The following is an 18,571-nucleotide window of genomic DNA, read 5'->3' as shown; positions in this document are numbered from 1 at the left end:
TGTTATTATCATAAAAATAAAACCACCAAATAATCACTGACAATTAAATATCATTAACCTGAAACTTTAAAACACTGTTTTTTAGGAAGATAAAAAAATTATCTTGGTTGGTTGTTATTAAAATATTTTGCCACTAAATAAATGAATGTGTAAAAATAAATACATAAATAAGAAAAAATAACCCAACTTATTTTAACCTGATTGTTTATTTTGGTTGTTATTAACAATAAATAAATAAAAAACATGAAACCACATTTGCAACCCATTTAACTCCCATGATCTAAAATATATAAAACTTTGTTCTCTTTGAAATGGTAATTTCATAATATTGGATTATGTACAAAATAAGATCGCTGTACAAATAATATTTTTTAATAGTATTCAAAATCATAGCCAATATGTGTGTATTTTTCTCACATTGGTACATGAATATTCCCATTAAGACAGTCATGAACAGAAATGAAGCTGTTAATAAGTCCATTAACTTTGAATATAAGAGTGTTTAATGAGAAAAAAATGTGATGCAGAAATGTGAATGTGGAAAGAATAAACATTAAAAATCATAAATAGCACAGCTCAACTGCAGAAATGCATCAATAAGCAGGTAAATGTATTCACACTGTCAGCGTCGCTCAACGGATCAGTTGCTCACACTGCACTTAACCCTGGGTTAACTTAACTTTAAAAAACCTGGGACATTTTTTAACTCTGGGTTAAGCGCAGTTTCGCAACTGCAATTTGAAACCGCTAGTTTAAACAAAGCAGACTCTGAACTGAGGCACAAAAAAATACATATTAAAATTTTTAGTTACAGACAACCAATCATAATCTCAATAGCACCACCCTCATTAAATATTCACGTACAATGAAACTTCCAAGTGTAACTGACGGAAACCACTAGAATGTTGCAATGTGTTATCTGGAGTAAAAAGAGACAGTATTACTTTTGCTGTATGTTTCAGAAAAATCAAAGCAGATTTAAGAGACAAAATTTCCACGGATGGATGAGCAGTTATTAAAACATGCGAACCACATTCTGCAACCAAAAATTGCTGAATTGTACACATTTCAATGGTCAAAAACCAAATGTGGGTCACTTTGTATACAGCATATACTTTGTTTTCTTTTAGAGAGGAATGTCTGAAGAACAAATAACATTCAAACTACAACTGTCTCTCGTTTCCCTCTATCAAAACCATTGCGTAGAACATTCCTGCCCGAGTGCCATAAATGTTCTTTTTCCAAAGTTTGTATACCTGTAACTTAAAAAGTATTAAAGATATTTCAATATGATTTTACATTCTGGTTCTTAATAAACTTCTCTTTTGGAAACTTAATTTTTAAGGCCCAATATGGTTCAATTCCAGAGATATTGGGATCTCAATGCGGCTCCATGTTCAAATTGTTGATCCATTTTCAATGGTTGAAAACCAAATGTGATTGTTTTTATCCAGTTATGACCACATAAATGCAAATAAGAACAGTAACCCTTTAATGTTTCAAAGTTTGAGGTATTATCAGTGATTCCACCAAATGTCATAACAATAGGAAATTGTAATAATTAAACAATCCAGGTGAGGCCAAACATGGTTTATTGATGTGAATTCAATGTGTGTGGAGAGCAAACACACTCTCCTAGGAGGCATGAAACTTGTTTACAACATGTAGTTATGATTCAAACTCTTAGTAGCTTCAGAAGCTGTTAAAATGAACAAAATCCCTTCTTCGAAATATCTCTGAAATGGATTAAAACCTAGAATTTTATGAACAGAATACTAAGAGCAAGTTAATGTTCCTCAACATTGACCATTTCAGCGGCACTCAGACAGGAATGTTCTATACAATTGTTTTGATAGAGGGAAACAAGATGCATTTCTAGTTTCAACATGATTTATTCTTCAGACATTCCCCTTTAAAAGCAATAAGTATAAACTGTACATTTGGTTTACGACCATTAAAAATGGTTACAACAATTTGGACATGGAGCTGCATTGAGATTGCCATATCTATGGGATTGAAACATATAGGGCCTTAAAAATGAACATACCAAAAGAAAAGTTTGCCAAGAACCAGAATGTAAAATCATAGCGAGATATCTTCGATACTTCTTGAGTTACAGGCATGCAAACTTTAGAAAAAGAACATTTGTGGCACTCAGGAATGTTCTACAACATGTGATTGTTTTCATAGAGGGAATCAAGATACTGACAGGACCTAAAACACGTGCAAATGCTAAACTTTCAATCTTTGCCAAAACTTGACAGAATCACCTGGTCTGTACAGATCAACTACGATCAATCCCTATACTTGACATTGCACCAGTAGCGGCTTTTGCTATGTTTCACCAGTTTCATTTAAAAAGTGCCTTACAAAAAGAAGAGGGCAAGGCTCTTTTTCTCCGCCATCACACACCAGGGGTAGAAATTAACAGGGGTTTGGGGCAAAGATGCCACCCAAATTAAAAAGGAAAAAAAAGTTCCAAAAACCAAGATATGGCGCAAAAAAAAATATCTTTGTATAAATCTAACTTTGAGACATATGGAAAACCTCGTGTGAGTGCGGTCATGTCCATGTTCATCTTCTCTGTCCGCTGTGCAAGCGCATGTGTCTGAGACAGTTGTCCTGTCTGGAGAAGGTCTTATCACACAGCGGGCACCGGAAGGGTCTTTCGCCCGTGTGCACTACTCTGTGAGTCAACAGCCGTTTCCTCTCCGTGAAGCCTTTGCCGCACTCCTCACACCGGAAGGGTTTTTCACCCGAGTGCACTAGTCTGTGAGTTAACAGCCTCTTCCTCTCCGAGAAGCTTTTGCCGCACTCCTCACACCGGAAGGGTTTTTCACCCGTGTGCACTCGTCTGTGTGTTATGAGCCACGTTCTTTGCGTGAATCCCTTGCCGCATTCCTCACACCGGAAGGGTTTTTCAACCGAGTGCACTAGTCTGTGAGTTGTCAGCCTCTTCCTCTCTGAGAATCCCTTGCCGCACTCCTCACACCGGAATGGCTTTTCACCCGTGTGCACTCGTCTGTGTGTTATGAGCCGCGTCTTCTGCTTGAAGCCCTTGCCACACTCCTCACATCGGAAGGGTTTGGGGCCCATCTGCCCGCCTGCACACGGCCTCCGTGTGAGCGCTTTGGGCAAACACGAGCTTGAATGTGAGGATGGAAGTCTGTTAAATGGCGCCAAGTCAGATCTGGTTGAGCGTCTGTGGGAATCCTGAAGATTCAAGCCGTACTCAACGTCTGCAGCGCCAAAGCTCTCGTTCTCCAGAACAACACCGGGAGCCAATAAACCGGACTGAGTCGACGTAGTCATCGGATCCTCCATCATCACATATGGATCTGTTAAATTCTGGAAATTTTGCTCAGACTTCATAAGACTTTCAGGATGGTCAAATGCTTTCCCTGAAGACCATAAATGAGAGTTTCCGTCATCACAGTTGTTTTGTCCTTCACGCTTCTGCTCCGCCTGAACTTGATTCGGTGTCTGATCCACAAGTTCTTCCACCTGTTCGAGCTTCATCGCAAACTCCAGTCTGCTGAGCTCCTCTTCCACAGGCTCCTTCAGTGGCGTTACAGACTCTTCTTGTTTCAGCTGCTGTGAATTCACGTCCGCCGAATGTGAAAAGTGAGGTTTCTCCTCTGAGAGGTTCTTCACAATGACCTTCTCAGCCTGAGCTTCCCGAGAATGGGCCGTTACACCTGTCGAGAATCACAAGTCATATGTCAATAAGATGTTTTAATTCAAATTCTACAACAAAACAAAGAGTTCCAGGTCTAAAATCTATACCAATCAGGCATAACATTATGAGCACTGACAGGTGAAGAGAATTACACTAATCATCTCTTCATCACGGCACCTGTTAGTGGGTGGATATATTAGGCAGCAAGTGAACATTTTGTCCTCAAAGTTGATGTATTAGAAGCAGGAGAAATGGGCAAGTGTAAAGATTTGAGTGAGTTTAACAAGAGCCAATCTCCAAAACCGCAGCTCTTGTGGGGTGTTCCCGGTCTGCAGTGGTCAGTATCTATCAAAAGTGCTCCAAGGAAGGAACAGCGGTGAACCAGCAACAGGGTCATGGGCGGACAAGACTCACTGAAGGCTGACCCGTGTGGTCCGATCCAACAGACGAGCTACTGTAGCTCAAACTGCTCATGAAGTTAATGCTGGTTCTGATAGAAAGTTATCAGAATGCTGACTCCTGTCCTCCGCCGAAAGAGCCAACAGCGGGCACGTGAGCATCAGACCATGTACACCCTTGGAAACGGTATTCCCTGGTGGCTGTAGCCTCTTTCAGCAGGATAATGGCTGAATCCCAAATGACACACTTCATATGCACTTTAGGTCTAGTGGACTTAAGTCCATGAGACCGTAGGGTGTCCCATTCATCATTTCAGGTTTCAGAAGGGTGCTCGTGAGCACCATCTTTGCGGACACTATGCGATGACAGCAAAAGGGGGACCAACGCAATATTAGGTAGGTGGTCATAATGTTATGCCTGATCAGTGTATATGTGTCAGTATTAGTTGAATTTCACATTAATTCATCAGGCCAATGAATTGTATTATTGGTGCAAGAATAGTCTGATTATTACACTGCTCAAAAAAATTAAAGGAACACTTTTCATACCATCAATAGCATGACTGATTGACTGTTGGAGTTTGGGTTCCTTGCGGCTGTCGCCTTTTGGCTTGCTTAGTCGGGGACACTTGACATTTGACTTGACATTTGATATTCAAAAGTGCATTGATCTGCCTGCATTGACACCATTTTATTATATACCAGTTATCACTGTAAAGCTGCTTTGACACAATCTGCATTGTAAAAAGTGCTATATAAATAAAGGTGACTTGACTTCACTTGATATGAATAGCATCAATCAGGTAAACTCCTGGGATATTGATCTGGTCAGTTAAGTAGCAGAGGGTTTTTTTAAATCAGTTTCAGCTGCTTTGGTGTTAATGAAATTAACAACAGGTGCACTAGATGGGCAACAATGAGACTACCAGCAAAATAGGAGTGTTTTTTTCTGACTGTTTTTCACAAGTTTTGCAATTGGCTAAGGTCAGTGTCACTACTGGAAACATGAGGCGATATCTGGACCTTACAGAGGTTGCACAGGCTTGCACAGGCAGCCCAACTCCTCCAGGATGGCACATCAATATGTGCCATTGCCATAAGGTTTGCTGTGTCTCCCAGCACAGTCTCAAGAGCATGGAGGAGATTCCAGGAGACAGGCAGTTACTCTTGGAGAACTGGACAGGGCCGTAGAAGGTCCTTAACCCATCAGCAGGACTGGTATCTGCTCCTTTGTGCAAGGACGAACAGGATGAGCACTGCCAGAGCCCTACAAAATGACCTCCAGCAGGCCACTGGTGTGAATGTCTCTGACCAAACAATCAGAAACAGACTTCATGAGGGTGGCCTGAGGGCCCGACGTCCTCTACTGGGCCCTGTGCACCGTGGAACTCGATTGGAATTTGCCATTGAACACCAGAATTGGCATGTCCGCCACTGGCGCCCTGTGCTTTTTACAGATGAGAGCAGGTTCACCCTGACCACATGTGACAGAGGTGAAAGGGTCTGGAGAAGCCGTGGAGAACGTTATGTTGCCTGTAACATCATTTAGCATGACCGGTTTGGTGGTGGGTCAGTGATGGTCTGGGGAGGCATATCCATGGAGGGACACACAGACCTCTTCAGGTTAGACAATGGCACCCTGACTGCCATTAGGTATTGGAATGAAATCCTTGGACCCATTGTCAGACCTTACGCTGGTGCAGTGGGTCCTGGGTTCCTCCTGGTGCATGACAATACCCAGCCTCAAGTGGCAAGAGTATGCAGGCAGTTCCTGGAGGATTAAGGAATTGATACCATTAAATGGCCCCCATGCTCGCCTGACTTAAATCCAATAGAACACCGCTGGGACATGTTTCAGTCCATCTGAATCCGCCAGGTTGCACCTCAGACTGCCCAGGAGCTCAGTGATGCCCTGATCCAGATCTGGGAGGAAATACCCCAGGACACCATCCGTCGTTTCATTAGGGTCATGCCCCGACATTGTCAGGCATGCATACAATCACGTGAGGGCCATACAAACTACCGAGTACCATTTTGAGTTGCTGCAATGAAATTTCAGCAAAATGGACTAGCCTGCTACCCCATATATTTACTTTGATTCTCAGGGTGTCTTTGAATTCAGTCCTCTGTAAGTTGATCATTTTAATTTCCATCAAACGACGTGGCATCCTTTCGCTCATAACACATTACCCAGTCCATATCAGTATAGATATCCAGCATTTTTCCCCATTGAGATCTGATGTGTTTTCAAAGAGTTCCTTTAATATTTTTGAGCAATGTAATTATTAAATTATTTGAGTGTAATTATTATATCTGAAAATAAACAGCAGCTGAATATAATACCTCTGTTGTAACCTTTAATATTGTAGTGTACCAAATGAGAAGGTTTCCTGTAAAGTAAGCAACATTATTTGGGAGAGATTTTTTTTTCCTTAAGAAAAACCAAACTATTGGTATCGGCCAATATCATTCTGAATAATTGGCTATCGGTGCATCTCTAATTATATATATATATATATATATATATAGGGCTGGGTAAAAAAAATATTGATTTCTCGATTTAAATCGATTCTCATTTTTACAAACCGATATTGATTCTTAAATCCCAAAAATCGATTAGTCTAGTCTGTTGTCAGTTGATGAATGAGCAGAATATGTAGCGCCTCCCATCCAATAAATCGCAATAATCTTTGTGCTTTGTTACTTTTGATATGAAGCAAAGTCTCAGATTTCAAATGACGTCCATCTTATTATGAGATTCAAAAAATAAATACTGTTTTGGCGCTGTTTAAAGTGGAGTGACAGATCGCTTTAGCACCTCAGTTAAAGAGAAGCATGTGATCATCCTCTCCTCCGCTTTAATACCAGTTACAGCGAAATAAACATGCATGAACATCTGAAGGTATGTTAAAATATACAGTACAACTTACTGAAATCTGTATCATGTCTTGTGTAATCGCTCAATCAGTTTCAACCTCGGAAAGACTCAATAAAACAGCTTGTAAACAATGTAACGTCACATTTACCTCAGAAAAACATATTCAGTGACCATAAACTCATTAGTCAGCTAGAAAAGTGCTCTAGAAAGCAACATTCTGATAAATATAGCTATGCACCGTTACATATTCATTATAATCTTTAATGTTCTTCAATATTTAATGCATGTTTGAATAATTCAGTTATGACAGCCGCGATTTAAATGTTTATATTTAAAAACCCCCGAATTGGAATAGAAATATGATTATGTAATTCTAAACTTTATTTATAATAAAAACATCATTGAGTGTAATTTAAGTGTTTGTATATAAATAAGTTAATTTAACCTTCAATATTATTATAGTAGTACCAACTGACTCTCATGTGTAGTTTACAGCATTAGTTGAGATTTTTTTCCTCTAGAAAATTTGCCATGTGCTGAAACTGAAATACTACATCCAAAATAATCGATATTGATCCGAAATCGTAATCGAATCGAATGCATGTGTATATTAATCGAATCTTGAAAATTGTGTCAATATCCAGCCCTAATATATATATCAATGTGACTTTTATGTTAAAACAAATATTATAGAAATATGATTAGTAAATCATATTTAAAATCAGTATATATATATATATATATATATATATATATATATATATATATATAGAGAGAGAGAGAGAGAGAGAGAGAGAGAGATAGATATAGATATATATAGATTTACACACACACACTCATACTCATCATACATATATACACAGTTGGATGTTTTTACTTGATATTATATATAATTAATCAGTTCAAACTCACTCGTGTCCATCATGATCTCCACCTGAACGCCGACGGAGCATCTCTGTGACTCTGCACTGACTCTCTGTAGTTCAGTCTCCGTGAGCATCAGTCGAGTCTTCAGTCCCTGGATCTCCTCGTTTCTCCTCCGGATCTCCTGATGAAGAGCAGCAGCCTCTTCCTCCAGCAGCTGACTGATCTCCGCCACCGCCGCCTTCGCCAGCACGGTCATGATCGCGGAGATCTGAGTCTGGATCATCCCCGCGGAGCTCATGTCGCTCTCAAAACACTCTGAACATGACATTACTATGAAGAACAACACAAGAGCTGCTCTGGGTCCTGCTCACTCGTGACGTGTTTCCTTTTAGGAAACGCTCAGCAAATTAAAAGACACGCGAGCAGCGGAAGGTGCAGAATAGAATTTTGTGTGAAGATTTTACACGATTTATATGAATTTTCAAAAGCTATTTTATAGTAAAAACACAAGAAAATAAGAACTCTGTCTTTTCACCTCATTAACACTTTTCAATGTCAAGACTGAAGATATTTCTATATATGATTTTCTCAATATTAGTTTTTATTTTATTTAAAAACGTCATTTATTTATTTATGATTGGACATACTGTTGTACTGTACTTTGAGCATTTCTATTATGTTTTATTTTATTTTAAATTTCATTTTTTTATTGGACAATTTATTTATTTATTTATTAGTTACTGTACATAGCGCTGTTCAATATTAAAGTGATAGTTCACCCAAAAATGAAACTTCTGTCATCATTTACTCACCCTCAGCTCATTTTAAACCCGTATGACTTTCGTTCATCTTTGAAACACAAATGAAGCTTTCTGTCCCTCCATTGACAGTCTACGCAACTACCACTTTGACGCTTAAAAAAAGTTCATAAATAGATCTGAAAACTTCCGTAAGAACCAATGAGATTCATTCTCATGTTACGCATGTTTGAGCTTCTGTAACAACCAATGAGGTTTATTCTCGTGTTACGCAGCACGTTTGAGGTTTTGTAACAACCAATGAGGTTCATTCTCATGTGTTACACGGCACGTTTGATGTTCTCTAACAATCAATGAGATTCATTCTCGTGTTACACAGCATGTTTGAGCTTCTGTAACAACCAATGAGATTCATTCTCATGTTACGCATGTTTGAGCTTCTGTAACAACCAATGAGGTTCATTTTCATGTTACGCAGCACGTTTGAGCTTCTGTAACAACCAATGAGGTTCATTCTCGTGTTACGCAGCACGTTTGAGCTTCTGTAACAACCAATGAGGTTCATTCTTGTGTTACGCAGCACGTTTGAGGTTCTGAAACAACCAATGAGATTCATTCTCATGTGTTACACGGCACGTTTGATGTTCTCTAACAATCAATGAGATTCATTCTCGTGTTACACAGCATGTTTGAGCTTCTGTAACAACCAATGAGGTTCATTCTCATGTTACGCAGCACGTTTGAGGTTTTGTAACGACCAATGAGGTTCATTCTCATGTGTTACGCATGTTTGAGCTTCTGTAACAACCAATGAGGTTTATTCTCGTGTTACGCAGCACGTTTGAGGTTTTGTAACAACCAATGAGGTTCATTCTCATGTGTTACACGGCACGTTTGATGTTCTCTAACAATCAATGAGATTCATTCTCGTGTTACACAGCATGTTTGAGCTTCTGTAACAACCAATGAGGTTCATTCTCATGTTACGCAGCACGTTTGAGGTTTTGTAACAACCAATGAGGTTCATTCTCATGTGTTACGCATGTTTGAGCTTCTGTAACAACCAATGAGGTTCATTCTCATGTTACGCAGCACGTTTGAGGTTTTGTAACGACCAATGAGGTTCATTCTCATGTGTTACGCATGTTTGAGCTTCTGTAACAACCAATGAGGTTTATTCTCGTGTTACGCAGCACGTTTGAGGTTTTGTAACAACCAATGAGGTTCATTCTCATGTGTTACACGGCACGTTTGATGTTCTCTAACAATCAATGAGATTCATTCTCGTGTTACACAGCATGTTTGAGCTTCTGTAACAACCAATGAGGTTCATTCTCATGTTACGCAGCACGTTTGAGGTTTTGTAACAACCAATGAGGCTCATTCTCATGTGTTACGCATGTTTGAGCTTCTGTAACAACCAATGAGGTTCATTCTCATGTGTTACACGGCACGTTTGATGTTCTCTAACAACCAATGAGATTCATTCTCGTGTTACACAGCATGTTTGAGCTTCTGTAACAACCAATGAGGTTCATTCTCATGTTACGCAGCACGTTTGAGCTTCTGTAACAACCAATGAGGTTCATTCTCATGTTACACAGCACGTTTGAGGTTCTGTAACAACCAATGAGGTTCATTCTCGTGTTACGCAGCAAGTTTGAGCTTCTGTAACAACCAATGAGGTTTATTCTCATGTTACACAGCACGTTTGAGGTTTTGTAACAACCAATGAGGTTCATTCTCGTGTTACGCAGCACGTTTGAGGTTCTGAAACAACCAATGAGATTCATTCTCATGTGTTACACGGCACGTTTGAGGTTCTGTAACAATCAATGAGATTCATTCTCATGTTACGCAGCACGTTTGAGGTTCTGAAACAACCAATGAGATTCATTTTCGTGTTACACGGCACGTTTGAGGTTCTGTAACAATCAATGAGATTCATTCTCATGTTACGCAGCACGTTTGAGCTTCTGTAACAACCAATGAGGTTCATTCTCATGTTACGCAGCAAGTTTGAGCTTCTGTAACAACCAATGAGGTTCATTCTCATGTTACGCAGCAAGTTTGAGCTTCTGTAACAACCAATGAGGTTTATTCTCATGTTACGCAGCACGTTTGCAATCACTAGTCTGGTTTGTTTATATCGCGCTGCCTTTCTGCTAGTGACGTTAGGGCAGTCTTTTGATTTTCTGTCGTGATTGTGAAAAATGTCGCCTTTGTAGGTCATTCATGCTGAATCGAGAATTGCAACAGGAGATCACATCATCGTTCAGGGAAAAAAACTGGACGGTGTAATACAAATTTTAACTTTTCAGCGTGTAAAAACACTAAGGGAAGCAGGTCGAGGAGGTGACGGAAAGATGCCGTATAGCAAATCTAATAATGTCACTGATTTAACCCACTGCCTATCATTTAATAAAATAATCTCATTGCTGAGTATTTTTGAAAGTTTTGGATTTTGTTTTGTTTAATAATTAACATTACATTTGCGAGTATGACTCTTGCACAGCCACTTCAAAACTGTTCACAAGCTTCTATGGGTTTGATTTTGGTTGTCATTTGTTGAAATAAATACAAAAAAAAAAAAAATACAGTGTGTCAGTGTCTGTCTCCATGTTCTCCTCCGTGGTCATATGTGAAAGTGACAACAATAAAACTTCAGTTACATTTACACCCTTCCAACAAAGAAATGGATCGACTTGTGTCAGCTTTTTGAACATTTTTTTTTATTATTTGGACATTTTCTACCACATGATGGCTGAAGCAGCAGCGCGTGACATTGTTTTCATGGTAAACTGATCAACATTGTGAACGGAATTCTACAAAAGTGAAGTGAAAACACCAAATGATCATGCAATGGGATAAAATAGCTTCTCTTCCCTGCAAACAATACCATGAAGAATGTGAATATTTAAAGGTGCCCTAGAATCAGAATTTGAATTTACCTCGGCATAGTTAAATAACAAGAGTTCAGTACATGGAAAAGACATACATTGAGTTTCAAACCCCATTGTTTCCTCCTTTTTATGTAAATCTCATTTGTTTAAAAGACTTCCGGAAAACATTCGGATCTCAACATAACACCGACTGTTACGTAACTTAATATGTACGACCCCAATATTTGCATAATGCCAGCCCATTCGACGCATTAGACAAGGAAAGGCAGTATTAACGGCTGGATCTGTGCACAGACAAGGTAAGCAAGCAAGAACAACAGCGAAAAATGGCAGATGGAGCAATAATAACTGACATGATCCATGATATCATGATATTTTTAGTGATATTTGTAAATTGTTTTTCTAAATGTTTCATTAGCATGTTGCTAATGTACTGTTAAATGTGGATAAAGTTACCATCGTTTCTTACTGTATTCACGGAGACGAGAGAGCCGTCGCTATATTCATTTTTAAACACGTGCAGTCTGTATAATGCATAAACACAACTTCATTCTTTATAAATCTCTCCAACAGTGTGTAATGTTAGCTTTAGCCACAGAGCATAGCCTCAAACTCACACAGAATCAAACGTAACCATCTAAATAAATACTTTACTCACATAATTCGAAGCATGCATACAGCATGCATGACGAACATCTTGTAAAGATCAATTTGAGGGTTATATTAGCTGTGTGAACTTTGATTATGCGATGTATATATAGTCGAGAGCTCGTGGGGCAGAGGAAGCGCATCTCTTAAAGGGGCGGCGCGCTGAAAAAAAATCAGTGCATAGTTAATGATGCCCCAAAATAGGCAGTTAAAAAAATTAATTAAAAAAAATCTATGGGGTATTATGAGCTGAAACTTCACAGACACATTCAGGGGACACCTAGGATTTATATTACATCTTGTAAAGAAACAATCTAGGGCACCTTTAACCAAGTCAAAAACAAAAAACGCTCTTAAAGACAACAACTTTTAAAGTAAAAAAAACTATAAAAGTTACAAACAATATAAGCTCCTTGTGGTTTCTTGGTTTGATAGATTTGAGCAACCATAAACGACGCAAAACATAGGAATTTTATATAGAAAAATCACTTCCTCCCCTCCAGCTGCATTTTGCGCCACAGCAATGAGATGCAAACAACCTAAGAGGTTCATTCTTGTCTTATGCAAGAACCAATGAGGTTCATTCTCGTGTTACGCAGAACGTTCTTTTTTAAAATACTTATAAGCAATATCACACGAGCAAAAGTGCTGTTTTCCCAAATATCAGCACGTTTGCAAATGCGATATTGATTTTATAGGCCTGCAACAATTCAATAAACAATAAGTTAGTAGGCTATTAGGGGACTTACATTTTAGACTGTTTTTCTCTATTTTGTCAAAGAAAATAGTTCCAAACAAAATGTAAATGTAAATGCAAACAGTAGAGCCATTGCACATCTTCGATAAACACAGTTTCAGTTTCGTTACTGAAGGAATCCGCGTTTCAATGAATCGTTCTAATGAATGACTCGACGACTCACTTCTGCTTTGTCCCTGAATGAATCAGCTGTTTTGAATCGGTTAAGTGAATAATTCAATGACTAACTCATTAAGACAATGATTTGCCGCCACCTACTGGTAGTTTTAGTTTTTCATTTTAGCTGAGCGACGAAGATGGAATGCTGTTTTTGTTTGCGGTTGTGACTGTAACAACAGAGATAGAATACATTTATAAATAGACTATTAAAAGTGAAATATGAGATAACAGCAAATATAACAGAGATAAAGTAATCGCAGTCGCAATCGCATGACTATCGTGGATGCGCACGTCACGATATTGATGCTAAAACGATACATCGTGCAGCCCTATTTCAGTTTTAGGTACTTTAGTACATCAAGTTAAACTAAATGAAAATGAAAAAAATGTTTCAGTCGAAACTATCATGAACCTTGGGACGATTACAAACGTGTTCATCATGAAACATTACTGTCATGGCAAGGGAGATGTTGCATAATGAATGTGTAAGATGTGTGAAACCGGCCTTAATGCAGAAATGCAACACAGTTACATACTAAGAAATCTCACATTGAGACATGATATGAAACACCTCGTGTCCACGTTCATCATCTCTGTCCGCTGTGCAAGCGCAAGTGTCTGAGGCAGTTGTCCTGTCTGGAGAAGGTCTTACCGCACAGCTGGCATCGGAAGGGTTTTTCACCCGTGTGCACTAGTTTGTGTGTTATGAGCCGCGTCCTCTGTGTGAAGCCTTTGCCGCACTCCTCACACCGGAAGGGTTTTTCACCCGTGTGCACTCGTCTGTGTGATTTGAGCCGGGTACTTTGTGTGAAGCCCTTGCCACACTCCTCACATCGGAAGGGTTTGGGGCCCGTCTGCCCGCCTGCACACGCCCTCCGTGTGAGCGCTTTGGGCAAACACGAGCTTGAATGTGAGGATGGAAGTCTGTTAAATGGCGCCAAGTCAGATCTGGTTGAGCGTCTGTGGGAATCCTGAAGATTCAAGCCGTACTCAACGTCTGTAGCGCCAAAGCTCTCGTTCTCCAGAACAACGGGAGCCAATAAACCGGACTGAGTCGACGCAGTCATCGGATCCTCCATCATCACATACGGATCTGTTAAATTCTGAGAATGTTGCTCAGACTCCATAAGACTTTCAGGATGGTCAAATGCTTTCCCTGAAGACCATAAATGAGAGTTTCCGTCATCGCAGTGGTTTTGTTCTTCACGCTTCTGCTCCGCCTGAACTTGATTCAGTGTCTGATCCACAAGTTCTTCCACCTGTTCGAGCTTCATCTCAAACTCCAGTCCGCCGAGCTCCTCTTCCTCCGGTTCCTTCAGCGGTGTTATGGACTCTTCTTGTTTCAGCTGCTGTGAATTCACGTCTGCCACATGTGAAAAGTGAGGTTTCTCCTCTGAGAGGTTCTTCACAACGACCTTCTCAGCCTGAGCTTCCAGAGAATGGGCCGTTACACCTGTCGAAAAACACAGGTCATATGTCAATAAGATGTTTTAATTCAAATTCAATGAGTCTCCGGTTCACCACTGTTCCTTCCTTGGAGCACTTTTGATAGATACTGACCACTGCAGACCGGGAACACCCCACAAGAGCTGCGGTTTTGGAGATTGGCTCTTGTCAAACTCACTCAAATCTTTACACTTGCCCATTTCTCCTGCTTCTAATTCATCAACTTTGAGGACAAAATGTTCACTTGCTGCCTAATATATCCACCCACTAACAGGTGTCGTGATGTGTATATATATATATATATATATATATATATATATATATATATATAAAATCAACATAGAATTGTTTTTATTACATTTACTTTGTTTAATATATATAATTAATTAACTGAAGTAATATTTATTATATTTACGATAAAAAATATTTTTACAAATTTATTCACTAATTAATTAACCTTTTTGTACTAATTTTATACTTATATTTTACCAACATTACAGAAATGTAACTATAAATTTTAAATACTCACTCGTGTCCATCATGATCTCCACCTGAACGCCGACGGAGCATCTCTGTGACTCTGCACTGACTCTCTGTAGTTCAGTCTCCGTGAGCATCAGTCGAGTCTTCAGTCCCTGGATCTCCTCGTTTCTCCTCCGGATCTCCTGATGAAGAGCAGCAGCCTCTTCCTCCAGCAGCTGACTGATCTCCGCCACCGCCGCCTTCGCCAGCACGGTCATGATCGCGGAGATCTGAGTCTGGATCATCCCCGCGGAGCTCATGTCGCTCTCAAAACACTCTGAACATGACATTACTATGAAGAACAACACAATAGCTGCTCTGGGTCCTGCTCACTCGTGACGTGTTTCCTTTTAGGAAACGCTCAGCAAATTAAAAGACACACGAGCAGCGGAAGGTGCAGAATAGAATTTTGTGTGAAGATTTTACACTATTTACATGAATTTTCAAATGCTATTTTATAGTAAAAACACAAGAAAATAAGAACTCTTTTCACATCATTAACACTTTTCTTGAACACTTTTCTCAAGACAAGATATTTCTATATATGATTTTCTCAATATTAGTTTTTATTTTATTTAAAAACGTCATTTATTTATTTATGATTGGACATACTGTTGTACTGTAGCCTACTTTAAGCATTTCTATTATGTTTTATTTTATTTTAAATTGCATTTTTTTTATTGGACAATTTATTTATTTATTTATTTATTAGTTACTGGAAATAATAATAATAATAATAATAAACTTTATTTTATATAGCGCCTTTAAAAGGGTATTCTCAAAGCGCTTTACACATAGTACAAAGAAATAAACAGTCAATACACAATAAAGAAGATAGATAAATAGTAAAAATAGTAAATAGAAAGATAAATAGATACGAAATAGTAAAAAAAAAAAAAAATTACATATAAGCAAGTCTAAAAAAATAAGTTTTAAGAGAAACTTTAAAAACACTAAGAGAGTTTGCATGTCTAATATCACAGGGGAGAGAGTTCCAAAGTTTTGGAGCATAGGAAGAGAAAGCCCTGTCACCCATCGTGCGCATGCGAGTCGTGGGAACGGTCAGGAGGCCTAACTCCGAAGAACGGAGCTCACGCCTGGGAGTATAAACTGTTAAAAGCTCAGATAGATAGGGTGGGGCTAAGTCGTGTAAGGCCTTATAAGTCAACATGAGAATTTTAAAATCTACACGAAACCTGACGGGAAGCCAATGTAGGGACTCCAAGATAGGAGTGATATGCTCTCGGGTTCTTGTCCTTGTTAGGATTCTGGCAGCTGAGTTTTGAACATATTGGAGTTTGTTGAGGGTATTTTTCGATACTCCCGCGAGCAGGGCGTTGCAATAATCAATGCGCGAAAAAACAAAGGTATTGATCAGTTTTTCTGCAACATTAAAAGAAAGCATAGGACGAAGCCTTGCGATGTTTCGGAGGTGAAAAAATGATGTTTTAACGGTATTCTGTACATGTGGATCAAATGTGAGATGAGAATCACATAGCACTGTTCAATATTAAAGTGATAGTTCACCCAAAAATGAAACTTCTGTCATCATTTACTCACCCTCATCTCGTTTCAAACCCATAAGACTTTCGTTCGTCTTTGAAACACAAATGAAGCTTTCTGTCCCTCCGTTGACAGTCTACGCAACTACCACTTTGACGCTTAAAAAAGTTCATAAATAGATCTGAAAACCTCCGCAAGAACCAATGAGATTCATTCTCATGTTACGCAGCACGTTTGAGCCTTTGTAACAACCAATGAGGTTTATTCTCGTGTTATGCAGCACGTTTGAGGTTCTGTAACAACCAATGAGGTTCATTCTCATGTTACGCAGCACGTTTGAGCTTCTGTAACAACCAATGAGGTTTATTCTCATGTTACACAGCATGTTTAAGCTTCTGTAACAACCAATGAGGTTCATTCCCATGTCTTACGCAGCACATTTGAGCTTCTGTAACAACCAATGATGTTCATTCTCGTGTTACGCAGCATGTTTGAGCTTCTGTAACAACCAATGAGGTTTATTCTCGTGTTAAACAGCATGTTTGAGGTTCTGTAACAACCAATGAGGTTTATTCTCGTGTTAAACAGCATGTTTGAGCTTCTGTAACAACCAATGAGGTTTATTCTCGTGTTAAACAGCATGTTTGAGGTTCTGTAACAACCAATGAGGTTCATTCTCGTGTTACACAGCACGTTTGAGCTTCTGTAACAACCAATGAGGTTCATTCTCGTGTTACGCATGTTTGAGCTTCTGTAACAACCAATGATGTTCATTCTCGTGTTACGCAGCACGTTTGAGGTTTTGTAACAACCAATGAGGTTCATTCTCGTGTGTTACGCATGTTTGAGCTTCTGTAACAACCAATGAGATTCATTCTCATGTTATGCAGCACGTTTGAGGATCTGTAACAACCAATGAGATTTATTCTCGTGTTACACAGCACGTTTGAGCTTCTGTAACAACCAATGAGGTTCATTCTCGTGTTACACAGCACGTTTGAGCTTCTGTAACAACCAATGAGGTTCATTCTCGTGTTACGCAGCACATTTGAGCTTCTGTAACAACCAATGATGTTCATTCTCGTGTTACGCAGCACATTTGAGCTTCTGTAACAACCAATGAGGTTTATTCTCGTGTTACGCAGCACGTTTGAGGTTTTGTAACAACCAATGAGGTTCATTCTCGTGTTACGCATGTTTGAGCTTCTGTAACAACCAATGAGATTCATTCTCGTGTTACGCAGCACGTTTGAGGTTCTGTAACAACCAATGAGATTCATTCTCATGTTATGCAGCACGTTTGAGGATCTGAAACAACCAATGAGGTTTATTCTCGTGTTACGCAGCACGTTTGAGGTTTTGTAACAACCAATGAGGTTCATTCTCGTGTGTTACGCATGTTTGAGCTTCTGTAACAACCAATGAGATTCATTCTCATGTTATGCAGCACGTTTGAGGATCTGTAACAACCAATGAGATTTATTCTCGTGTTACACAGCACGTTTGAGCTTCTGTAACAACCAATGAGGTTCATTCTCGTGTTACGCAGCACATTTGAGCTTCTGTAACAACCAATGATGTTCATTCTCGTGTTACGCAGCACATTTGAGCTTCTGTAACAACCAATGAGGTTTATTCTCGTGTTACGCAGTACGTTTGAGGTTTTGTAACAACCAATGAGGTTCATTCTCGTGTGTTACGCATGTTTGAGCTTATGTAACAACCAATGAGATTCATTCTCGTGTTATACAGCACGTTTGAGGTTCTGTAACAACCAATGAGATTCATTCTCATGTTATGCAGCACGTTTGAGGATCTGAAACAACCAATGAGGTTTATTCTCGTGTTACGCAGCACGTTTGAGGTTTTGTAACAACCAATGAGGTTCATTCTCGTGTGTTACGCATGTTTGAGCTTCTGTAACAACCAATGAGATTCATTCTCATGTTATGCAGCACGTTTGAGGATCTGTAACAACCAATGAGATTTATTCTCGTGTTACACAGCACGTTTGAGCTTCTGTAACAACCAATGAGGTTCATTCTCGTGTTAC

At 39.2% G+C, this 18,571-nt stretch overlaps 2 protein-coding genes across 2 annotated transcripts; both read right to left on the bottom strand.

Annotated features, from left to right (window-relative positions):
• Nucleotides 1-187: 187 nt before the first annotated feature.
• On the bottom strand, nucleotides 188-8,247 carry LOC125251418 (zinc finger protein 34-like). The gene is made up of 2 exons (XM_048164425.1): nucleotides 7,868-8,247; nucleotides 188-3,698 (listed from the first exon to the last, which is right to left on the bottom strand). Exons 1-2 carry the CDS (start codon nucleotides 8,148-8,150, stop codon nucleotides 2,575-2,577), a joined length of 1,407 nt encoding a protein of 468 aa, XP_048020382.1. The 5' UTR covers nucleotides 8,151-8,247; the 3' UTR covers nucleotides 188-2,574.
• Nucleotides 8,248-12,405: 4,158 nt separating this feature from the next.
• Nucleotides 12,406-15,348, bottom strand: si:dkeyp-68b7.7 (zinc finger protein 10). The gene is made up of 2 exons (XM_048164433.1): nucleotides 15,023-15,348; nucleotides 12,406-14,500 (listed from the first exon to the last, which is right to left on the bottom strand). Exons 1-2 carry the CDS (start codon nucleotides 15,303-15,305, stop codon nucleotides 13,635-13,637), a joined length of 1,149 nt encoding a protein of 382 aa, XP_048020390.1. The 5' UTR covers nucleotides 15,306-15,348; the 3' UTR covers nucleotides 12,406-13,634.
• Between the last annotated feature and the right edge of the window lie 3,223 nt (nucleotides 15,349-18,571).

Source organism: Megalobrama amblycephala, linkage group LG17 (assembly GCF_018812025.1).
Source record: "Megalobrama amblycephala isolate DHTTF-2021 linkage group LG17, ASM1881202v1, whole genome shotgun sequence".
NCBI lineage: Eukaryota > Metazoa > Chordata > Actinopteri > Cypriniformes > Xenocyprididae > Megalobrama > Megalobrama amblycephala.
This window is presented reverse-complemented; position numbering and strand designations above follow the sequence as displayed.

Excerpts from the sequence above, each read along its gene's own strand:
- LOC125251418 (XM_048164425.1), bottom strand. The coding sequence starts at position 8,150 with ATGTCATGTTCAGAGTGTTTTGAGAGCGACATGAGCTCCGCGGGGATG. Across the intron at positions 3,699-7,867 it reads GGAGATCATGATGGACACGA|GTGTAACGGCCCATTCTCGG; the intron begins GTGAGTTTGAAC and ends GATTCTCGACAG.
- si:dkeyp-68b7.7 (XM_048164433.1), bottom strand. The coding sequence starts at position 15,305 with ATGTCATGTTCAGAGTGTTTTGAGAGCGACATGAGCTCCGCGGGGATG. Across the intron at positions 14,501-15,022 it reads GGAGATCATGATGGACACGA|GTGTAACGGCCCATTCTCTG; the intron begins GTGAGTATTTAA and ends GTTTTTCGACAG.